We start from the raw sequence: 25,875 nt of genomic DNA on the forward strand, positions 1-25,875 counted from the left end.
GGAAACTAATATACAGTTCAATAAAAATGCAAAAATAAAAAATAACAAAAATAAATTCCGGTTATTTTTGGGTCCGCCCTCGTATATATATATATATAGTAGGATCGCTGATATTAATACAGTACCCATAATATATTTACAGAATCTCCCTAATCAAGTTACATAGGAGGCACAACATCGGCCTCCTTGAAGAGAGACGACAGGGGTTATTGACACGAACCGTATGGTTTATGTATTTTAATTTTTAACAAAGTTTTTAAAACTTTAAAACAACTTTAAATATTTCTATAACCAGAAAGGCTGCTGTGAGTGATAGATGGAACTTTATGTACTAGGACATTACATGTGTATTTGATATGACAACTGTTGTGATAGTGGTTTCTAAAAAGTGTTTGGTGCCTCTGAAGATGATCCAAATGGATCAAAACATGTAAGGCTAGTGAATCATCAAGTGAGAAAACTGAAATAGTCACATTGGATGGACTTGTCTTTTGTAATTGTAACTGTTAGTGTGAGTGACCAAAATGAAACAAATAAAAAATATTCAATTTATCAATTTTGGTTCATTATTTGAATTTAAAAGCGTACTTTTTGTTTGACTTTGCTGCTTTGAAGATATCTTTTTCCTTGAGAAAAAATGTGTAAAAGTCCTTGCAAGTATATTTATAATCCATCTTTACTGCAATTTCACTTTTTTATTAAGTTTACACTGCTCTTATTGCATTCATTTCTCCAGCAGCAATATGTAACTGAGAAAACTTGCGCCACATAAACGTTGCACACAGGAATAGATAGTACAAATAAGACTAATCATGCAACATTTGGAAGTCAACTGTCTACTGGCAAAATTATTTGACACCATTTATCGCTAACAGAAAGAGTTCCCTTAGATTTGTTGTTCAGAAGGAATGCAAGTGTAGATCCTATATAAAATTCTTCATATGATTCATCCAAGCTGATAAGACATCTTCAAGACTACAATAGCTTTGCAATCAGAATATTTCAGCAATAAATACTTTATTTCATACAGATAGTAGTTGTCAAAGAAATCAAACCACTTTTCTAAATATTTGAGATATGGGTCATAAAAGGCCAGAAAGTCTTTCTTAATAGAACAGAATCTTTATCAATCAAGTTTTAACAACATCTCCATTTCTTCCCATTCTTTTCTTTGGTTCATCTTGTTACTCAATTTTTCCATCGGGGGATACAGTTCTGATGCTGTAATACTATTCCATCTATGTTACTTTGTGTTGCATTGGAAAGGTAAATATGCATTTTTGAGGAAGGCATGGAATGCTGGTATTACATATATTACCAGCTGCCTCATCACACTTGCACACTTCCAAATACTTCCAAATCTGGTGAGGACAATCGTGTCATTTACATTTTATGGAGAGTTTGTCTGGCTGATTGCGAGGCATTACAACCCAGGATCTGAAGTTAATTTTTAGGACTGTCCTGCGAAAGTTGGGATGGCTGGTGAGGTGCAGTCTGCAGCCACCTGCTCATGTTGGTTCTTTGCTCATGGATTTTTTCTACCCTGAAGATGGAGGCAATATGTTCCTGCGAAATGTCGGTTCACACAAGATCTCCACAGCACCACATCATAGAAGACAGCATTCTTCTCTAGCCCTTTTAAGGTAAACTATAGAATCACATTTTGAACATCATTACCTTTCAGTCTTTCACATTAAATGTTTTAAACAGTTTCACTTCTGCAGATTAGGAAGTTCTCCTGTGATAATAAATAGATTCTTTGGTTTCTTTACAAGAGACATCTTGATGCTCTGGCTATTTAGTGGCAGTGATTCAACTGCAAAGATTATGTAGCACCTAACTGGGCATGGTGATTAGGTAAGGATTTGGAAGGAGATAGTTGCAAAATATTTCAAAGTACTATCTGAGCATTCAACTAGACAGACTGAGAAAAACCACAACAAACCTTAGTCTGAAATGATTGTGAATCATCTGTGATTAGAACCAGGTTTCTTCCTGTGTATTTCTCATAGAGTTATTACACCACTACAGTACTTTTCAGTAAAATGGTGACATCAATATTTGTTAGGAAAGCAAAGGGAACATATGAAGTATTGCTCTAATGTTCATCTGGAGCAACTTCTGGAAAAACCACAGAAATTGTCAGTCAAACACATTCAACATCAGTGTCTGGCATATTCCATTAACTTTTCAGCAAACAGGCATGCTTAAATGCACAAATGAATTGAAAATAATTTACCTGTTCAATCAACACAGGAAATATTGTGACTGTTACATTATTACGCCCTAGTATGTAAGTTTCTGTACCTTGATATGACGAGAATCATATAGTATTGAGTACACAGGGGCACCATCCTGCCACAGAACATCCCTGTCCCTGGCTCCCTCCACTTCCAAATGAATTGCAAGACGGGAATTTAAACGTCTACACTGCCTCCAAATTCGACCAGGTATTGGTCTCATGTTAATTTCTCCTGGTGTATATCGGTTCTGGATTATGTGTAAATGACGAAGATTTGTGTATCCCAGCAGTTGCACCAGATCTTCGCCTAGGTTCTGAGGGCTGATCATTAATACCTGAGAAGTGCAAGAAAAGTTCATGAAAGTATCATTGTAGACTGGATGTTTATGGAAGTTACAACACCACTGAATTGATGAATTTTCTTTCTCAGTTACCTGCAAGTTCAAAAACACTCCAGCATGCAGCAGCTGGTAATGCAGCTTGGTTGTGTTAATTATGATGAGCGTGTGAAGTGTGAGGCAACACAGAGAACATACTTCATCCAAGAGATGCTGAGCCTCATGAGGCTCCAGCATCAAATCTATCAATTCAAGATGTCGTAATGTTGCCAAATTGCCCATTAGCCTCTTCAGTGCTTCAAGCAATCGGCCTGTATACAATAATCAACTAGTAATTTTATGTAGCTCTGCACTTAATAGTAAGTAGGGTTAAAAATGTGTATTTATATTTTAACTTGGGATCAAACAGCATTTAAAATCTATATTGAAACTGAAAAACATCAACAATAATGGAATGTTTAGACTTCACACATTTGGAAAACAATTCCATAAACCACGTTGTTTGACCAGGATGGGGGAGTGTTAAATCTACAGCAACAGGAAGAAAAGTACAATGCTCTGGGTGTTGATGGAGGTTCATGTTCTGTTTATCATAGTAGAACAGATAAAAACCTTCCTGAGAAATCAGTGAAATTTTATTTCCAATGTGCAATCCAAGGACTTAGTATATTACCCAGTGTCAATATATTCCTGGTTGACTGATTAGTTAACCGTTTCTTGGGAGCAAAGGACACAACAGCTGATGAGCATTACATGAAATAAATGTCCTGTAATTATTTAAATTGTATGAGGGACTGGACAGAATTCAGCTTGCTCAGGGCAGAATCCAGTGGTGGGCTTTTCTGAATTTGGGAATGAATCTTCAGGATCCCATAAAAATATGGAATTTGTTGACACTCAAGTAGCCATCAACTTTTCAAGGAATACCCTGCAACATGAAGTTAATTATTTAAATATTTTATAAACATCAAAGATCCACATAATTTACTCATGAATATGGGGGAACATACATTAATGATAACTACAATTCCTCACTAAAACAATCATCAATAATTTCATACCTCCTGTTCCAAATATCCTTGCTCGTTCTGACTCATCTCGTACAGCCATATTACAGGGAAAAATGAACCTCAATGTTCGGATGTGGGTACCAATCCCTAGATCTTCCTGAGGCCGTTCAACAAAGTATGATAACATATTCATAAACTCATAGAGGTTGAAAAAATTCATCATGGGCCCGAACACAAGTTGCCGGAAGTTACGTCCAACATTTGTAATACACATTTGTGTTCGCATGTGGTCCAATACATACTGGAACATGATCAATATTTAATGTGATTCCAACTTATTTTGATGTAAAATATTCTTTCAGCACATTCCAGGGGTTTCCTGTGACACACTATATTATGTTCTATTAGCACCTTTTTTCATATGCTATAAACATAACAGCAGAAATGTTAAGAAAATCCAGGTATCATGGAAGTAAAAATAAGAATAAACTTAAAGAGTACTGCATTCTTCTCCATTTGTCATATCAGAGTACCAACACTTTCTTTTATATAAAAGCACTGCACATACGAGTAGGTATATCTTTAATTTTTGACCATAATAACTGTTTACATACCTAACAAGATTTTAAAAAGTGGAATGCAGAATAGGTAAATAATTACCTGCCAACCATAATAATAATTGAATTTCCTCCTTGTAAGAGTGGAATCATCCAAAACAAAAGTTGACCAAACATATGGGAGATGAAATGCTCTGTACCAAGATCTGCACACCATTGATGCATAATAACGTTCCCTCATAGACAAATATGAAAACACCTTTTCAAGTACTAGATCTGGCAGATACGACCACCTACTATAGGTACACTTGTCACTGTCTTCGATTGTTTCTTCTTCAGCATCAATAAACACAGCTGTAATGAGACATTTATAATTTAACACTGCCATTTGTCCCCTATTTTTGTAGGAGGAAAAAGTTATATTGTTAAATAAGCATTAGGATTTTCTGTATGAAACAGAGTAAGAGGCATAATTTAATTTTAAACTGAATGTCACAGTGGAATGGTTAGCTTTTCTATTTTGTATTAGGTAGCTCCTGGGATCGAATGGTGGCACAAAGACCATCTATCCTTGCAAAGGTTTCCCTCCATCCTTCCAAGGAGATGCTGGGATAACACCTCAAATTAGCTCACAACTGCTTCCTTCCATACACATCCTCTCAACCTTTATTCATTAATTATCCTATCCACTGCTGTATAGACTGAACTACTGACCATGTCATTAAATAAACCACAAATAAAAAGTAAACAATTTTATGCAGACTTTCAATTAAAGACATAACCTTAACTGGCCAGTATGATCACATTAATTTTGTGCCAATATTTTAATAAGAATTATTATTATCCATCCATAAAAAGTAAAGTGGGGCATGAAACCAAAGGTAACAGGAGCCTCTTTATTTTCTGCGAGACATGTTAAAAATCAAAGATATTTTCTAAGGAGTTCTGATACTTTCTTTAAAGCTTAAGCCTTCCATCTTTACTTAACTGACTACCACAACTTTTGAGGTTCTTTGATGTTTAGTGAGAAATGGCAATCAATGATGATGAACAAAAAAAGAAAAATTATGATTCAAGTGAGTGAATTATATCTATATTCATTCATTCATTTCCTTTATTTTCCATATATCCATACAGGCAAAAATCCTAGGATGTGGAAATAGTCCATTTGATTATAGATGTATACATGTAATAGATTACATAAGTCACACAACTAAAATAACACACACCAGTTAACTAACATAGGTAATATAAAAAAACAAAACAAGAGCTTATTACAATTGTAACTAAACATAATTTAAAAAGTGCATTACTATAAAAACTTAAAATTAATATAATTTTCCCATAAATCAAAATACATTGATACAGGACTCGTCATATACATACATACACATCCTCCACTTTCCATAAACATCCATACAGGGAACAAACCAGGATGTGGAATTAGTAATTAATATATGTATACTTTCTGATTGGCCAAGAAATGTCATCCTAACCTAACTATTCATCCCTCTTCAGTCACTGACTATTCTACAAATATCATGTTTCTGGACATTACCCATTGTCCTGTTTTTATTTAAACACACAACGTTTTGCAGTCTGTCTCCGTTTTCAGGTGGAACCTACTCAGTTGCGCCCAATCAATAGAGCTACTGCCTACCTCTGGACACCAGCACCAGCAGAAGATAGGGTATATAAACGAAGCACAGCACAAACCATCTGCGGCAGTTAGGAAAAACATTAAAAGCATTAAAAAAATCCCTCCACACACACACACACACACACACACATACATAAGGCTGTGTACCTATGCCCATGCACGATTTCATGGCTATTGTTAAACTCAGAGTACTATCAGCATAGAAGCCATCAGTAAAGAGACAAATTTTCTGTATGGTACCAACATAAACACAGTTTTCACACTTAATCTACACTGCATTGAGTTGGAGTTTTCTGACTTTGGCTACTATAATAGGAGTCCAGATGGGAGAGATGTCCAAACTGGGTTGAATGATCGAATGATCTGCCAGAGACATGTGGGTGGATTCCTTTATTTCCTGTACATGATGTTTGGTTCAATCTGCAAACCTTCGCTTCTTTCCAACATATTTTATGGCCTTCTTTGTATGCACGTTAAGTTACTTTTAATTTTCAAGCAGAACTTTGGTCAGGTTATATTTATGCTCCTTAATGCATACTTCTAAAGGTCTGCTTGTTTCACTGATGTAACATCTGATACAATTGCATGGGATAGTGCACACGCACTGCTACGTCTGCTGGACATCTCTAACCAGTCCAGTTTTCATCGGTGTTCCAAGGGTGTATGTTTAGTTCTGAAAATGGTCCTGACATGGTCATTATCTCATATGTTAAGGATATCCTCGAGAAATTCAGACAATTGGAAATCATTTCAATGTCAGGATCATTTTCAAAACTAAACATACACTGCTTGGGACAGTGATGAAAAGCGGACCGGTCAGAGACGCCCAGCAGACGAAGCAGTGTGTGTACAATATCCCATGTGATTGTGACGTGTTACATTGATGAAACAAACAAATCTTTATAAATATGCATTGGGAAGCACAAATATAATCTGACCCAAGTTCTGCTTCAAAAATAAAAATTAGCCCAATGTGTATAAGAAGACGAAAGTAAATTTTGTTGGAAAGATGTGAAGGTCTTGCAGATTGAACCAAACACCAGGTACAGGAAATACAAGGAATCTATCCACGTCTCTGGTAGATCATCCAATCAATCAACCCAGCTTGGACATCTTCCATCTGGATTCTCATTATTGCAGCAGAAGTGAGAAAACTACAACTCCTTCCAGTGCAGACTATCAGTGGAAATTGTGTTTTTATGTTGGTACTATGCAGGGAATTCAGTGATCACTTCTTTTCTGACAGGACTCTGATTTTAACAAAAGCCATGAAATAGTGCATGAACATGTGTGTGCATGTGTGGAGTTTCTTTTAATGTTTTTAACATTTCTAACATTTGTCTTAACTCTCACGTATGGTTTGTGTTGTGCTTGGTTTATATACCTTAATCTTGTGTTGGTGCTGGTGTCTGGAGATAGGGACTAGCTCTGTCTATTGGGCCCAACTGAGTAGGTTCCACCTGAAGACAAGAGACAGAATCCAGTCTCCAAAATGTGCTTTAAATAAAAACAGGGCAATAGCTAATGCTCAGAAACACAATATTTCTATTAATATACTACTCTCACAAACTAAATTATTTCTGTAGGCATACATGAGAATTAGGTTTCTTGGAATTTTACTGTTAAGGTCAGGGATTTATACCAAACATCTGGAATTTATCCTCTTATAACATTAGGGTTTAAAAGGTTTATAGCTCCACCACTTGAATAATACTGTATAGCTTCTGTATCCAGACTGCTGCAAATAAAGCACTCGCTTAATGGAGCACATGTGAGAGAACTATGTAAGCAAGTTGCATGTTTAAATTTAATATCATCCAATCTGTCTATGAAGCAGTGTAAATACCTTGATATAGTACCGTGGAGCATACTCAACTATGAAAAATTATCTGTTGGTTGATTTCTATGTCAACTGAAATTTGATGGGTACCCGCTATACTAACTGAACCAAACTAAACAATGCATAAAGAATATAAACATACCTGAACACTGTGAAATAAAAACGACTTATTATTACAAAAACTTCATCGTTTATCGTGATATTTTCTAGCTGACAGAGTAATACAACTTTTAATTGCAATATGTAAATACAGAATACCTAATCTAGAAATGACATGGTGAACATAACCTTACACTACCTTCATCGTTTTCATCAACTTTCCACGTAGCCTTGTACATTTTCAGATTGTATTATTTTATAACTTCTAAATAAAATTTTCAACTATATAATCACTGTTATATATCCTGTTATTTATATAAGTATATAATTTTAATTAATAATGTAGCATTTCGACATATAATCCATCCAAGGTCATTATTTTATTCGTCTTAAGCCAATGGCATGTCTGCAATTACGGATAGCCAACTGGTCTCACATGATACAAACTTATATTAAATTCTCTTATTACATTCCGTAAATGTTGCGGTCTATTTGAAGAAATAAAATTGCATAGAAACGTTCTCTTATAAAGTGAATATGGTCTGCTTTTCTTCTAACTTCATGAATAGATCATTTTAAAAAGAATCGCATTCAAATACGCCCTTAGGATTGTTTTGGACGGAGAGGGAAAATTGACTTTTTCAGTTATCAACGATGTATTGTTCTGTTACGTAGAAAGTGGTAGGAAGCGTAGGAAGTTTTGAATTGAAGGAGTAAAAACCGGTCAGAAGCGTGGTGTGGAGTAGAGATGTGTGACGGGTGTATTGAGATCTTTTAGTGGTGGAAGGGCGTAGGAGGAAAATTCAGGTAATAGTGAAGGGAATCTGGCAGGTATTTAATTTTGAAAATATGTTATTCGTTTCCTCATTTAAATTCTCAAAATTTCATACTCCACATCCGCATGAGAATGTACTCTCGACAGGATTTATGGAAGGTGAATGAATGAAATGAACCTTAAAAAACGAGAGTTGTTAGATCCCGTTTTAGTTTCTGCTTCAACAAGAAAAATTCTTGTAAAATAACATAATGACATGCCAGCCTACTTTCATCTGATATCTGATTAAGTTGCGATCCTGCAAGGAATGTTGTACTTGGAGCTTTCTTAATGAGTATGTCTCCAGGCCAGAAGGTTTTTGAATTTATAATGTCCACAATCTTCATATTTCTGGCAGCCATTTATATTTAGTCTCAATTCACTTTATTTTTACCGAATGCTGGATGCCTGAATAGGCCTACTTTGAAACAAATATTCCACCACTCTTCAACAATCATGAACTTCGTATGACAGATAAAAATGGATACTGTCAGCAGTTGTATTCTGCTCTGCAAAGTAATTAAGTACTTTCGCTCTGGACTCTTGTTTGAGCACTACTGGGTTCTGCCAGTCAATGATTTGTAGACTACCAGAAAATTCTGTGGACAAGTGAACCCCACTTTGCATATTTAGAGAAAAATAAAATATGTATGGAAGATGAATTTTAAGTATGGTATGACTTTTAGCATAAGAGCACAGATTATTCCAGAGCATTGGAAATTTAGCTAGAGGTTGGATATTGCAAAACTTGTTTACCCTATAATATAAGAATAAGCTAATCGTTTTAATGCCATAATTTGATTGGTAGCACCAGGCACAAAACATGTTAGAATCATGGCTTTTAAGGCCATATGGCTGTTAATCTTGAAACAGAACGTAACGTATCAGGTACCTAGAACTGGATTTTGTAAAGAGTCGAATGGAATCAGAACACCTTTGCATTAATACAGAATGAAATGTCTTCGATTTTTTATATAAAATGTTACAGAAATACTCCTTAAGTTTGTCGAGTCTTTTACTACAGAATTCAAAGCTTCTTTTCTAAGTAATCTCATAAGACTAAAGATCCACTAAACTAATTTAATTTTAGAAGCCTTTCAGGTTTTATGTTTATGGCATACAGCATAAAATTATCTCTACATGTTGTACACCATGATGCACAAAGTGAGGTCCTATTTAAATGTTGCTAGTACTGGACTAGTCACATACTGGGACAGACATACTGTTGTGTTGGGTGAGTTAGAGGTTAAGTTTGGTTGTCACAGTAGGTTCTTTTAATGTGGTTTGGTTTCTTTAAATCTGGTTTTCATAAGTTGTCAAGGCATTCCTTTTGAGTAGGCAGATGTGAGAGGACCAGCACTATGATCTTCACTTCTCCTATACCTTATTCATTTTTTTTGTATTGCAAATTATTTAATAAAAGTTTAAAATTTATTGTTTGGATGTCCATTTATTCTGTTGTGTTTGTTTTGCAGACTGAACCTTTATATCATAACCTAATCTGTGTACTCTGCTTTTGTGGGAGTTGCTGTCTGACAAGAAATATGTATGGTAGGTGAAGTGCAACATATTTTGTGTATATTCATGCATGCAGTGTTTGTGTTTTTATGAAGAGATATTTCAATTTTAAAATGAATATTCTAATTTTAAAATTTCTTGTTTCAGATAATAGACATAACAAGGATACTAATAAATTGCTCATAGACTTTCACAGTCCTTTACAAACACAATTGGAAGATGTAAAATCTGGTCATTTAATACCATTAATTCCACCTTTACTTGGCCCAACAGATTCTCCAAGTGATGCACCAGCTTTCAGTCAGACTGTTTTAGTTGATGATAATGATTCTGATGTGGACAATAATCCCTTTGACCTAGTTGTTCATCAAACAAACTTGAATATTAGGATGCTAAATGATCCCTTTGAACTAGTATATCAGAAAGCATATCATATACCAGCTAATATTTCTTGTGAAGTAAATGGTAAATGTGCAGATCCATATGTGGCAAACACAAGTGTTAAAGATGTTTATACAGTTTCTGTGCCAGTTAAGACAGGTACAGCCTTACAAGATATTTGTAGAACTACATCTGATAATTCTAAAGGAAACTCTATTAATTCTAATGACGTGATTCAGTTACTGGAGCATTTGAATGGAGATATTGATGACTTTGGTACAGATGATTCATTAATTTGTATCGAAGATATCACAGATCCAACTGGATGTAAGTTTCTAAGTCTGTCAGATACTTCTGATGCTTCAAAACAGTCATTCACAACAGAAAGAAGAAATGAATCGAATAATTTAAATATCGCCAAAGGAACTGATGTACGTCAGCTGGTAAAGGATAACAATGGAACTTCTCACACAAAATGGATGGAAGATGGACAAAGTACTGATGCAAATAATTTGTTTCCAAATGTACAAAGTTCCCTCTGTAAAGAATATAATGGGGAACAAATTTTCTCCAATGTAGGCCATTCAGGTATCAAAGCTGAAACGGGTATAATGTTAACATCCCAAGAAGTTATAATAAAATCTGATTCTCACACTGATGAAGAATTAAAAGCTATTGTTGCCACTAGAATAAATGCTTGCATTCAAAATGCTCTGGGGCAATCAAAGATGTTTACAAAAGAAAATTACATTTCTGATCACAATTCAGGCTCTCATGTCACTGCTGCTACTCCAGATAAGAATATAGTTGTGCCACACACATATTCACTTTCATTTACCACTCTTGCAATAGAGAAAACTGGTTTACCTGCATCTATAAATAGTGATGAAGGTGCATCTCTTGAAACATTGCAAATGTTATGTCAACAGGGAAATGCAAAATCAGTGAACATTGGTATGGCATCTGGTCTGAAGACACCTCTGAATAGAATGAAAATACCAACGCCTAAGAGGAGCAGTAGCAGTACTGTTAGTGTTGGTTCATATGGGGAACTCAATAAAGCATTCTGCACAGTTGCTTCATTAAACACCTCTCCTGATCTCTTATGTGATAGATCATTCTCAGATGTTAGAGGAATTAGTGATGATGGAGCTGTTCAGTTTCCTTCTGTTTCTGGTTCTGTAGAGAAATTTTCTGCTCTAAAATGTGCTAATGACCAATTAGAAGTAAAGGAAAAGGATGCACTTGCTAGTTTTCTTAATGAACCATGCTGTTTCAGTTCATATGAACAAAGGAATGTTGCAGCTAATGGTAGAGCTATTAAAGCAATTATGGAAACAGATTGTGTGTTTGATGGAGAAACACTAAATACAGTAGGAAAGGATATACTTCACGTGGAAGAAACTGATCAACAGAAACATGAATACATGAATCGAGTTCCTGGAAATTGTTTGGATACTGACAGGAATGATCCAAAGTGTACGCCTTCAGACATCAATGGTAAGATTCTTGTGAAGTGCATTATACCAGGCCTGTACACATGCAGTATTAGATTTAGGAGCCATCTTCAAAAGTAAAATATCTCAGGTGAAAAATTTGCTCGATTTTAACAAAGGAACAATTTAAATGTCTACATATATGTAAATAGCCACTTCTGTCATGTTTAGGGAAAACCCATTGCATTGTTATTAGGTTACAAGGAAAATATGCACTGTCTTAAGCTGTCCCTAGGATGGAAAACTATCCTGGGCCACTGCTAAGGTATGGGGAGAGAAATGAAGATAGGATGTACGAGGGGGGACCCAAAAATAACCGGAATTTATTTTTGTTGTTTTTTATTTTTGCATTTTTATTGAACTGTATATTAGTCCCCTTCAAAGTATTGTCCATGTGCATTAATGCACTTGTCCCAACGCTTTTGCCACTGCTCAAAACAGTGCTGGAGTTCTTGAGGCTGGATACTGTTCAAAGCCTTTAGCGTGTTTTCTTTGACTTCATGCACATCGCGGAATCACTTTCCTTTCAGACTTCTCTTCATCCGTGGAAACAAAAAAAAGTCCGACGGAGCCAGGTCGGGTGAGTAAGGTGGATGAGGCACAATCACCATGTTGTTGCTTGTCAAAAACTGTCGGACCGTCAAAGCTGTGTGGGCTGGAGCATTGTCGTGGTGAAGCAACCAGTTCCCATTTCTCCACATTTCGGACCGTTTTCGTCGCACACTCTCTCGTAATCTTCGTAACACATCCAGGTAAAAATGTTGGTTCACTGTTTGTCCTGGCGGAACGAACTCTTTGTGGACAATGCCATTCACATCAAAAAAACAAATCAACATTGTTTTCACATTGGATCGCACTTGACGCGCTTTCTTCGGTCGTGGTGAAGTTGGAGTTTTCCACTGGCTTGATGATTGCTTTGATTCTGGATCGTACCCGTAGCACCAAGACTCATCGCCAGTCACAATTCTTTTAAGAAATTCTGGATCGTTCTGCACTTCACTCTTCAAGTCGCGGCAAACATTCACGCGGTTTTCTCTTTGGTCATCTCCGAGCAAGCGAGGAACAAATTTTGCAGACACCCGTCTCATGTGCAAACCTTCGGTTAAAATTCGCTGGACCGTGCTCCATGAGATGTTCGTTTCCTCAGAAAGTTGGTCAATGGTCTTTCGACGATCTTCATCAATTGCACGTTTGATTTTGGCAATGTTTTCGTCATTTCTTCCTGTCGAAGGACGCCCGGGGCGTGGCATGTCTTCTGTTGACATGTTGCCAGATTTGAAACGGGAAAACCACTCGTAGACCTGTGATTTCCCCAAAGCATCATCATTAAAGGCTTGCCGAAGCATCCCAACAGTCTCGGCTGCAGTTTTCCCTAACAGAAAGCAAAATTTCACGCACACTCTTTGTTCCTTCTGGTCGGCCATCTCACTAATCGCCAAAGGGTTGAAACAGGAACGCACACAACAGAGCACCACAGACAAACCACTTAACTCAGACTGACGCCAGCTCACTAACAGTCGCGGGAGACCCCCAGCTAACACCACCTAGCAGCACAACTCGTAACTACAAAGCATGCGCGCGCAACAGGTCGGTTCCGGTTATTTTTGGGTCCCCCCTCATACAAATAAAAGAGTTGGAAGAAGAATGCACTAGAAAGGAGGGAGGAGATAAATGGTTGAAAGGGGTAGTGCAGTGGTTCCTAAAGTGGGCTGTACTGCCTCCTGGTGGGCATGCTCCTCCAAGCATGTTGTTCGCTTATTTATGACTGAAGTGGCATTAGACCAGATACTGTGAAAGTGGTATCACTTCATCAAGCAATCCATTGTATTAAGAATTTACCAACAACTAAATGTATCTTATTTTATTCCTTAGTGTCCGCTATTCTGAAGAATGCTTTTACAGGTTAAGGAGTTCTGGAGCCAGTGGGGTGGAGGGGAGGGATCTGTTTTAAAGTAAGGGAGAAGCGGTGGTAAAGGTATGAAAGGGGTGGAAGAAAGGAAAATGAAATGCTATTACAGCTATAATGTAGTTTGAAGAAAATTCCAAATTCAGTCATGAGAATTGTAGGTGTCATGGCATTCTGTTTGTCTTAATTTCTACATGACTGCAGTATGTTATTTTTTATTCTTAGTTGAATTTAGTAATTTGATAAGTAGTTCCTTAAATTGTTCCATTACTGTTACATATGTCTAAAAGAGAGTGGTATATATGTTGTACTTTTTGCACTATAAGATGCCCCACATTATGAAACATACAACAATTTCCAATATAAAATCACAAACAATATATTTGGGTTGTAAATACTTGGTATGTACAAGTTATCTTGTACACTTACTACAGAACCAAATATGAAAGAGACACTAATGTAACGTAGTTTTAAGGCATGACAAATCATGAAAGACTTGGGTCACTTCTGTCAGATATCACTGCTTGCCTCAAGTTCTGAAGTGTGACTGTGCTCTTACAATGCATACTTTACTGCCATCAGAACTATTGTTGATCCCATATTAATTAAGTAAAACACCAAATAAATTGGAAGATATAGCTAACTTGCATTCAGGATGTACTTAATTTTAATCCCAGCTGAGGACCAGCCATCCTGGATGAAGAGTTCTGCCTTCTGGGATATAATACCATGTAGTCCATTGAAAGTCAGCTGACATTTCAGAGGCAACATGTTCCATGAAAACGTCAATTGACTTTCAGTGGACTACACAGTGTTATATCCCAAAAGACTGAACTCATCTTAACCACCACTGTGAAAACTTATCCTGGATTAATTTTGTATAGGTTTTCCACAGTTTCTCCTTGCAGATTTAAACCATGTAGCTACTAGAACTCAATGGGTCTTGCTGTATTATTATGTTACTTGTTATACATCATGTCATTGCATTTCTGTACCCACTGAAAGTTGTAAAGCCACTTTGAGCTCACGCAGTATAACATCAAATGCTAGCATGATTAGTAAATAGTAGATTGGAAATTACATGAAAGGAAGTAGTCATGGCCTAATTTAAGGTACTAACCTGGCATTTGTCTAGAGGGACTGAGGAAAGCCATGAGAACTCTTAGTGGAGGTAGCCAGTCTTCAGGCTAAGATATGAACCCAGATGCTTCCAAATATGAAGCAGGAGTGTTAACATCTCGGCCACAATATCCATTACTAGATTTTAAAATATAAAAAATAAATAACTATGCATAGTGAAGACCAGCAGTTATAATAGACCTCACATGCACGCCTATCTAGGCTTTAATATTAAGTAGTATTACATACTTTTATATATTGTTACGTGTCCGGGGTTCCATGATGAAGAATAATAGGTTTTGTATTGGATGATTGGATTTATTGGCACTTCTATACAATTACAATCACTTACACCAGCTCACAATCCATGGCTGCCTAAGACTCACTCCATTCGTTACTGGACTACAGGTGTCTTCTCTTCTGCATGACTGACTTCTTCAGCTTCTGTGGTCCACTCCAGTGTTCAGGCATCATGTCACAATATGTTTCTATAACCTTACAATCTAATAAGCAGATAGGTTAATTTACCTATAAATCCATTTAACAACAAGAATAATTATAGATTGCTGGATGCAAAGAAGGAAAACTGTGTTCAAAAAAATGTTGATCTAAAATGTTGATGACTGTCATGAAAAAAATTGGTGTATTTGTTAACATGAATTCTGTACAATCTAACATGCCCTATAATTGTTGATTCAGGCCCTTTGGATTATTCAAGACATACTCTGGTAAAGAAACACTGCAGTGTGATATGTCCCCATCTATCATACCAGTCACAAGTAACATAGAACAAGAGATTGTAGGCATGGAGTTGATAAACTAGATGCAGCTCTGTGTGACTTCTGCCTGGTCCCAGAAATGAAGGAAAGGTTCTGCATATGTTTTGTGTGCTATGCTGAACCTAACACCACTGCTTCATATATTGTAAAATACTCTGGATGAAAAAATTTCTGTCTTCTGGGATTGATGCCAAGTAGTCTGGTAGGTCACTACCTATGTCCCAGAGGAACATGTTGCCGCAGTCTTGAGGCTATTCAGGCATCACATCCTAGAAGGTAGTAATCTGCATAGTTCTCACTATGGCTGCCAAAGATTGTTCTTCTGAGATCTTTTGAAAGCAGATTCAATACTTAGACTGTCATATACAACAAAATGGCAAGTTCTTGTGTTACTGTTAGTGCTGCTGGTAGTAACTGAATATTCTACTGAAATTGGTGCTCTAGATGTTTTATCTGAACTTTTTTGGAAAGTCATTGATGTATGCTGAGCTACTTCTCTTGTATTTCTGTTCATACTAGTCACCATTTTAATAGCTTCAGCAATGTTTCAGTTAGCATTATAGTATCATCCTTTGATAAAAAAGGTACTTCTAACTTCTTATTATGTATATCCTATGAAGCTGTCTACAGAATGTTTCAAGTTCACAGCATGCATATTCAATGAAATCATGATTTCTGAATTTTCAATAAGTATTTCATTAGTTTAATGTGATTGACAGACTGTTTATATATTTGAGAACATGTCAGTAATAAATGAGAATTAAAATATTTTACTGTTTTCTTATTTCAGATTACTTGGCAGGAAATATATATGTTAGAAGATCGTTGCCATCTTCATGGTCTGTCAGTTCACCTTACAGTAACAAGAATGAGGAGGTTAGTATTGATCTAGATGAAGGCTGTTTCAGAGAAGTATATAAAAGTTTCTTTAAGAACAAGTTTGTATTGTATAAAAAAAAAGTTAAAGCTATCTCTGTAACAGGCCATGGAGGCCCATAGGGTTGTGAGATGTTGAGGCTCGCACATTTTGTACACAATCAGTTCAGATGGAGGTGAGGTTTGTCAACCTTATGCACTGGCTGCCCTTTACCCGCAGGAAGATTCATGGTACTCATTTTTGTCGGAGGCTGAGTCAACCTTAGGGTTATAGTATGAATGGAAGGATTAGAGCAATTGAAAAATCTAATGACCTCATTGGAAATCGAAACCACGACCTTATGGCTTGTAGCATAGTGCCTCAGCCAACTATAATGACGTTAACAAAAGTTGGAACACTATTAGTACCCCACTACATATAATTTATGAAGGTTGTTTGTTTTGAGCTATCAGCAAGCAAGAATTAAAACAAAATAACTTACACTTTTATTGTATAACATTTCAGTTATGAAAAAACTGTTCATATTATTGTAGACAGTATACATTATTTTGTGTGAAGTCTAGGAAATCAATACAGTATCGAGAGATCTGTCTGTCTGTCTGTCTGTCATATCCCTGAAAAGGGTTATTTGATCTGTATAAAACTGGGTATTGAGGGTCAGCACTAAAATAATTGGCAAGTTTCAATTTTGGTTTATATCGATTATAACCCCTACTTTACATGAAACTCAAATCAAATGTCATCGATTTTCTTAAGAAAAGTCTCATAATACAGAGATGTGTGATTAAAATGATGTGAAATATAGAGCTTGTTAAAATCGGCAATTTATATTTGCAGCATGTTTTAGATTTTGTATGTGTGCATGCGTGTGTTATTTTAAAGTGGTGTCAGTAACCAGACTATATAGCGTCTGATGGTAAGATGATAAATGAATGATGAATTGGAAAGGGCATGACATGAAACAATCATGACATAATCAAGGCATTATCCCTGCATTTGCCTGGAGTAACTGATAAACATAAATAAATAAATAATCTCAGTCAGCATAGTTGGTGTCTTGGCTGAGATTCAAACTAAATGTCTTCCAAATACAAGTCAAGAGCAATGTCGCTATACCAATCCTCTCAGTATGGATGATTAATATAATTAATTCCTGTGGCGCTACAGCCCCAATTTGGGCCTAGGCCTACCTCCATGAAACTCTCCGTTTCACTTCGGTTTACTAGATCTTACACATACGGTAGGACTCCTTGGGCGAGTGATCAGCTTGTCGCAAGACCTCTACCTGTAGACAAACACAGATACAAACACAAACATCCATGCCCTGAGTGGGATTCGAACCCACGATCCCGGCTTCCGAGCAAGCGAAGACAGTGCATGCCTTAGACCGCTCGGCTACCATGACCGACATGATTAATATAATACAAGGAAGTATTTTTTTCTGACTGTACAGCATCAGTGTCCCTGCAATATATTTTTGTAAAAGGTAAAAAGTAAAGTTGCCCTAATGGATAAACAACCCCTTGAAAGACCTATAGAGGAGTGGAATTATGCTCCACACTTTTTTTTTTACCTGCCACTACCTAATGTCTTGGCTGGTTTGCCCACTGGAAAATAACCCCTAATACCCCTCTGCAATGAATGAACTTGATGACCAATGAAATGTTCAAAATTTCAAGGAATACATTCAGAAAATATGTTGTATTAGAAAAAAAAAAGGACTTGAAATAAAATGGGGTTGCTAATATACATCTGTTCTTATAAATGTAATATTTTACTAATTTAAAGGTAAATAATTTAATTCCACTGTATTCCAACCCTTTTTATGCAACTAATTTTTTGCCTTTTTTCTTCTTATTTTTCTTTGAAATCATCTCCAACTACATTTGTCTGAAACCCCTATGGTGAAACTTTATATTAAATTTAAATATTGCATGAGCCCAGGGTCTCTGTATTCTGGATGTTTGTTCCAGTGACTTAATTCCACAAAGTTTAACTTAGCCTCCATGAGAGTAAGCTCTTTGGGCTCAACAAATCCTAAGTATCAGTTTATCATTCTATATAAACGTTTCATTCTTACAGTGATATTTTGTGGAATGTTATTTCGATATTCATATATGAAAAACTTTAAAATTTATGGCCAGTTCAATCATTAAGATTATACTCCGTTAATTGCAAAATTGGAGGCAACGGTATGTGCTTATGAAATATAGAATTCTACATTTTGCATAGGTCTCACACGTGCATAAGTTTTGTATGAAATTATTTGTAGTAGAATAGGTAAAGTTGTCCCTGTATTTAACTAATTAAGCACTATGCCATGAAGGCATATGGGGAAGTGGATGTATAGATCCACATTTTCTTGACCTCAGCACTACTTGGAAGTGAGTGGTCAGCTTCACGCCCGGGCCACTTTATCCCCTGAAAAAGAACCCCCTGTACCCATTGGATAGGAGACTAGGTGGGCCCCAGAACTTGTCTGGACAATGTAGAGAAGAGAAAATATTTTACCTTTCTGTCATCCAGCCCATAGACAGTCGCTATACTGACTGTGATATCCGGGCTCCTCATAATAGCATAGAGTTTATGTATATTTCATAGAGGGAGGTCCAAAATGTATGGTAGCAAAATTATTTGTTGCCAGGCATTTTATTCAGCAGCAATAAATGTGCTCATTATTTAAGTTACTTACATGGTACTTCTGAAAACTGCCAAGAAATGTCGCTGCTGATTGTTTATATATGGCAAGTCAACCAAAATGACTGCCACTGAAGACTAGATCCAATGTGGAAATCCATTCATTCATTTAGGTTTTACATGCTAAAAGGGACTGAAGCAAGTGACATTCAAGAGTTTATGTCTATCTGTGGAGAGAATATGACGTCAAACAAACGTGTATTTCAATATGATGAACTCCTGAAAAAGAGTGTTGTGTTGCATGACAATTCCATGTGACAGCCCAGACTTTTAGTCCCCTCCAAGTTCCATTAGATTAAGTCTTTAAAGGAGCACATTTTTCAAGACACTTTGACACAGATTAGGATGTTCGAGTACCTCGTTGGCTCTCATGATTAAGCCCAGACTTCTGTTCTAAGGGGATGTATAACCTAATCTCATGGTGGGACAAATACCTTACTAGACAAGGCAGTTATATTAAAAGGTAATATAAATATGTACCTTGATTGTCTTGTAATGACATAATGGTACAGTTACATTTTCTCACAATAAAATTTTTCTACCTTACTTTTCAGACCTCTTGCACAAAGCCCAAAATTTGTAATATGTCATTACATGAATGCGTTAATTTATACCAATTCTAGCATAAATACATAGTGGTTACTGCTGTTTTCATACATCTTTTCCAAATGTTGTATTATGCAGAGCAAAATAATTACACCACAGTTCATAGATACTTACAGTACCAGTACTTAAAATTTTCAACTACAGTCACTTCTTCAACAGAGTAAGAATTACAATTAGAATTTATTTACATTCAATAGATTTTTATAGAATTAAGCCAAGTATGTAGAATATGCCGGTCACGGCAGCCGAGCAGTCTAAGGCATGCACTGTCTTCGCTCGCTCGGAAGCCGGGATCATGGGTTCAAATCCCATTCAGGGTATGGATGTTTGTGTGCGTTTTTCTGTGTTTGTCTACAGGTAGAGGCCTTGTGACAAGCTGATCACTCGCCCAAGGAGTCCTACCGAATGTGTAAGATCTAGAAAAACCGAAGTGAACGGAGTTCATGGAGGTAGGCCTAGGCCCACTGGGGCTGTAGTGCCAAGGAAAAAAAATGTAGAATATATCATATACACTTCATACAGATATGAATATACAGTATATTTGACTGTTACAGCTTTTTAGAGCCATCATATTTTATAATTATTATATTATTTATGGTATACATAACAATGAAGTCACAGGTTTATTGATTTACTGTTACTACTTCACTTGCAGATTGATGGAGATGACTCATTGTGCATGGAAGCAAATACTTTGGCTTTTGTCTTCAGTAATGTAGCAGACAGCTTCACTCAGTTAACTTGTAAGTACACCTTCTTTTCTCTAAGGCATGGGCCTGCTTTCTCTGTGGTTTGTGTGGTTCTTGTCATCCCATCTGTAGTGCACTCTTCCAGGACTGCTCATTTAGAGGAATTGTATGTAGTTATTTATACAGTCCTATTGAATGCTATTCATGATATATGGTTGTTCCATTCAGTCATCTCTGTGTTCACCTACTGTTCTTTTTTTGGATATTGCATTGATGCATGGTATTTGGGTTTCTCACATTGTCATTACTCATTTCCCCCATTATCTTAATACACCCATTTGAGCTGAAGAATGTCATCTTCTGGGATGTGGCACCATGTCGATCTTGTGTGAACTGATGTTTTGGCACAATGTATTGCCTCCATGTCCAGGGTATAAATCCGCGAGCGAAGGACCAGTGTGAGCAGATGGCTAGCAGACTGAGCCACCAGTCAAAAACACCCAGCTATGTAAGAACAGAGGGTGGGAGGGAGGGAGGGAGAGTGGGCCACATGGGAAATCAGTAGAGAGAAGAGGGGAAGGGTCTGTAGGTAGCAGAGAGCAGTCCAGAATAGGAAGAGGAAAGTTTGGTGGGGAAGCCAGGTCCACTCTCCCTCCCTCCCTAAAACATAAATTGCCTTTCTCATGCTTGGCACCATTTTAGCTATGTAGCTGACCTGTTTTTGTAGTATTTATTTTTGGTTGGGCTATTTATAGATACTATAGATATTATTTTCCTGAGAGATAATATAGTTATTTTTCACTAGAAAGTTCTTGAAGAAATTGACAAAATATTTATTGAGACAGCCATAAAGTGCTGTTTGTTGAACAATTGTAATAATAGCAGCAGTACGCTTATAAAGTATTCATGAATATCATAGATATGAATTAAATTTTTCTATAATATAAGAACTTTGGTGTTACAACCATTACAGCAAGTGATGAGGAGGAAGATCTCTTAACCTGTAAACCCCAGTGGGAGGTCTCTCAGCTGAATTTACCAAAATTCAATTTAGAAGAGGATGGTTCAGAGCATGCAGAAAAGAACAACCTTCAAACTGGTGCTGAGAAAAAGAAATGTGCATATGAAAGAAGTCAGAAGACAGGGTCAGCACAAAATGATGTGGCCCTAGATGACAGATGTGAACATAAAAGAGCCACACCTCAAAAGGTAATGATAACATGCATTCAAGTGTAGCAAATTTTGGAAAACTGCTGCATCTTTTTTGTGGCCTAATTTTGTATTTCATATTAATTCTCAGATTAGGAAGGTAAAACTAGTAGATATAAGAAATATTTTCCAAATGATCCTTGTTATGTAATTTATAGTTGTTTATGTGTGTGTGTGTGTGTGCGCACGCGCACACACATATGTGCATGTGCACACAGAGAGAATGATCTTGCTTGAAAATTTAAACATGTCTTTATTCCTTCTAGAAAGAGAGGGAATATTATATTGAAGTAATATATAAGATTTTCTCTCCTTCCTCTTTCTTTCATGTATTCTACTTTCCACTCTTCTTTATTTTGTGGAGGAAAGAATTTGAAATGAAGATATGTAAGAACAATTGGCTTAAGTAAAGTACAATAATCACAGTATAGCATTTGCATGAAACCTTTATTTCAATAAGAAACAAATTAACTCCACAACGCTGCTTTAGTCTGATAAGACCATTTTCATGTGTGTGTTATACACAAACTACATTTAGGAAACTGTCAGAACTGCAAGTAGAGTATAATGTTGTTGAGCTTATACTTGTAATGCTAATTAACATTTTTAAGGTAGACCTATTTTATGCTATAGAATGAAACATTAAATGAATTGTAACAATGAAAAATAGTACTGTATGAAAGTATTGTAGCATGTAGGTCCATTACTAGGTAGCAACCATGGAACAAACAGGTTCTCACGAGTTCACATTCAACAATAAAGAAACAGTTGGAAATAGTGTTTTCTGCGTGGTCCATGCCAAGATTTTATAACTGAGACATCAGCTGAGCAGTAGTTCACTTGTAAGGGAGTCTGTGAAGAGATAACTTAATAATGAGTTCAGTTGCGAGCCAGTGGGTAGTGAAGTGAGCACGGAAGCTGAAGGATCTCCACTGTTAGGAGCAATTACCAGGGAATGACTGGTGAAGACGCAGCAGTCTGAAAAGACTTAGCATGTGCTGTAGAGATTTGTAAAGTGTGGAGATCAGTGATGGTACTATAGTTAAATGTAGTCACATATCATGAATAAAAGTGGTCAGTAAATCCAAACCATGTCTGTAATTACACATACACATGACAGTATCATTTGTTATTAAATTGACAAATGTATATATGAGGAAGATTCAGTAAATAGGTCACAATTGATATAAAACATGTGGTATTACAACCTAAAAAAAAACATTTATTTCTCAACATATCCTCCACCAGCATTGATACACTTGTCCCATATCTTCACCAGTGCATCAAAACCCACAGCATACAAGTCTTTTGACTGATATCTCGGCCACTTCAGCACCTCTGTTTCAACCTCTTTGTCAGCAAAACATATGCCACCAAGGTGGAACTGTTTTATGCGACAAACACTTCTCAACATAAACAGGAAATATTTCTTTATGAATATCATTTGCATTGAGTCATTTTGCCCACAAAAGAACGCTGCTCTTCAGTAATACATTCCTTAAGCACAGTTGCCAGTGATGGTACTGACTGATAAATTGAAGATTTGAAATTATATATGATTTTTATTTTGTCATTCTGATGGCAGTAGTGAAATGGTAGTATGCATAGTAGGGAAAGTGAGTGAAAGCAATAAATATGCGAAGCTTTGTCCATTTTAAATCTTTACAAAATCATATGTGTTTTATATCTGGTGTCTTTGATAGGAGGTCTGGGCATTGGTCATAAGACCCACTACACAGTAAGCCAATTATTGTTTCAGTTATTACCACTGCTACTTATTGCTTCAGGAAAAATTATATTAACGTTGCAATTTGAATAGTTTTCTTTATATTCAGCTTCATACATTCTTAAAACCATATGGGGTTCAAACTTTGAGAGTGAGAAACATAAAAGAAAGAATTTAATTTTTGTTGTTTTGATACTCCAGATTTCTTTGGGTGTAATACAGTATGTGTTTAGAAGGCAGGGTAGTATTACTATACTCGTTTAGCTTTCACCTTCTTGATGCAAGTTTTTATAGTAAATTTTACCCATTTCCATTGCAGAAATTTGATGTGAATAAAAATTCTGGATGCAGTAGTACATCCAGTGAATCATCTGTAACTTCGCCCTCATCTAAGCGAAGTTCTAGCAGCTGCTCGGGCTCCTCAACACCACCTCTCTCTAAACAGAGAATCCAAGGCCTTAGTCTGCATACTCGTCTCTTATCTGTATGTATCTTTCAACAATGAAGCAAGAAAGATAAAGTCTGATTTCATATGGAGTATTTTCCACACTTAACAAAACTTAGATTATTCCATTTTTGTCCATTAGTTTGCTACTGACATCATGCTATTCCTCTCTAGGATACCAGTACTTCTTAAAAATGTGACTCCAGGGGATATAACAAAGAGTAATACAGTGGAAGTCTGAAGTGATGAGTATGGGTTCTACTGAGGATTGTTGCAGGGTAGATGACTGACTGCTTGCCCATGCACAAAACTGAATGAAACTGGAAGTAGGCAAATGAGTTAGCTTTAAAAAAGTGTTTGTCAAAGGTACTTACTAGCTCAGCTAAAGGAAAACCCCATACCATTAATCCTATTGATTATTTTGAAGCCTTTTAAAGAACAATTTACAGAACATTTGCATGACCTTTAATACACATTTTATGTTTGGTGGAAAATCCTTGTGTTAGTAGAGACTTAACGTACATTCACCACTTTGAACCACATCTACAAATCCCTCATCACTCCTTGGAAAGCACATCTCATTTCTTACAGCAGTGGTAGTGAATTTGTGAGTACTATACGCAGACTTGATCATAACAGTGAGATGATGTGCTTATGTAGGTTCTGTTTCAGCAGTAATAAGAGGCATAATGTATTGTTAGTAAGAAAGTTGTCAGGAAAATGCACAGCAGTGAAGAAAAAATGCAGAACAGAAATAGTAGGAAATTTGGTTGTTAATACATTTGCATTTTGGCACTAGACCACAGGCTTCCCCCTCCCCCCCAAATGGTTAGTACCATTTAGACAATATTTCCCAGTCTGTGTTCATATATTCAAAGTAAGAATATTGAGTTGACAAAGTCCCATTGTGTATTGACTTCATATTTGACTGTATGATGCACATTTAATTTACATATTACAGAGTAACTTACCTCATAAACTGCACATTTTTCTTTATAGTGAGATTACTGAAATGATTCACTGTTTGATATTTGGATTGATGTTTAAATGTCCCATGTTGCTTGTACTCGTAATGAATATTCATTATAGTGTCAATTTTTTATGATGTTCTGAATTACTGTAGTGGACTTTCACTGTAAATTCAGTCTCTCTTCTGTGAAAGTAAAACAAAAACACAACCATAAGTAACACATAGGTCATTTTTCTAGTCAGTAGACAAGAAGTTGAACAGGGCTGTACCAAATGTTGTTCTTCCACCACCAATGAGTCTTACGGATGACAAGGCAGGAAGAGATACAAGATTGAAACCTAAGAGAAAGCAGGAAGTTGGAAAACGAGGTCCAGTGAAAGCAGTTGTTCCAGTCAGTAACATGACACGAGCGAGTGGGCTTGAAAAGAAAGGTGAGGAATTCTGAGGATGCTCTTTCCATCAACACATTAATAAACAATGAATAAAATGTTACACATTACCCCCTCAATGCTATAGGTATTGTAGTTACTATATAATTGAAGCTCTTACTGAAGAGATTATGAAGAAAGGAGTGGTGGCTGCCAGGATGCTCTGCACGTAGATAGCTCATTTTTATGTTTCCAAAAAAGCTACAGTACCTGCAGTAATTCCAGTAAAAGTAGTGAGTAAAGGAGCTCATGGTCAATGTTATATTAGAGGCAGATACCTGCTCTACCATACCAAGTTGCTTTCCACAGCAGAAGTGGGGGTGCAAGACTGTAAAATTGACATGGTTGATATTCAAATATGACTGCCCATTTGTGTGTGTGCACACATGTGCACATTGTAACCTGGTAAACTTGTGTCTGTTCATTTTTAAACTCTTTCAGAGTTCTTACCAAAAGATGGTGTCACATA

At 36.4% G+C, this 25,875-nt stretch overlaps 2 protein-coding genes across 4 annotated transcripts in view; one reads left to right on the plus strand and one right to left on the minus strand.

Annotated features, from left to right (window-relative positions):
- LOC111865006 overlaps positions 1-8,139 on the minus strand; it is a 21,274-nt gene extending 13,135 nt beyond the window's left edge. For all 3 annotated transcript variants that reach the window (XR_002842882.2, XM_023852687.2, XM_023852686.2), the window contains exons 1-5: positions 7,946-8,139; positions 4,251-4,501; positions 3,642-3,891; positions 2,677-2,891; positions 2,308-2,577 (exon numbers count right to left, since the gene is read on the minus strand). Coding sequence is in view for 2 of the 3 variants with exons in the window: in XM_023852687.2 (XP_023708455.1) it covers positions 2,308-2,577; positions 2,677-2,891; positions 3,642-3,891; positions 4,251-4,501; positions 7,946-7,985 (1,026 nt within the window). In the remaining variant the exon portion in view is untranslated. The remainder of the gene's footprint in view (positions 1-2,307; positions 2,578-2,676; positions 2,892-3,641; positions 3,892-4,250; positions 4,502-7,945) is intronic.
- Positions 8,140-8,451: 312 nt separating this feature from the next.
- LOC111865005 overlaps positions 8,452-25,875 on the plus strand; it is a 28,724-nt gene continuing 11,300 nt past the window's right edge. Inside the window, exons 1-8 of the mRNA XM_023852685.2 lie at positions 8,452-8,553; positions 10,036-10,111; positions 10,226-11,959; positions 16,550-16,635; positions 20,595-20,682; positions 21,602-21,837; positions 23,883-24,047; positions 25,217-25,409. Coding sequence (XP_023708453.1) covers positions 10,105-10,111; positions 10,226-11,959; positions 16,550-16,635; positions 20,595-20,682; positions 21,602-21,837; positions 23,883-24,047; positions 25,217-25,409 — 2,509 coding nt within the window. The 5' untranslated portion in view covers positions 8,452-8,553; positions 10,036-10,104. The remainder of the gene's footprint in view (positions 8,554-10,035; positions 10,112-10,225; positions 11,960-16,549; positions 16,636-20,594; positions 20,683-21,601; positions 21,838-23,882; positions 24,048-25,216; positions 25,410-25,875) is intronic.

Source organism: Cryptotermes secundus, unplaced genomic scaffold (genome assembly GCF_002891405.2).
Source record: "Cryptotermes secundus unplaced genomic scaffold, Csec_1.0 scaffold766, whole genome shotgun sequence".
NCBI lineage: Eukaryota > Metazoa > Arthropoda > Insecta > Blattodea > Kalotermitidae > Cryptotermes > Cryptotermes secundus.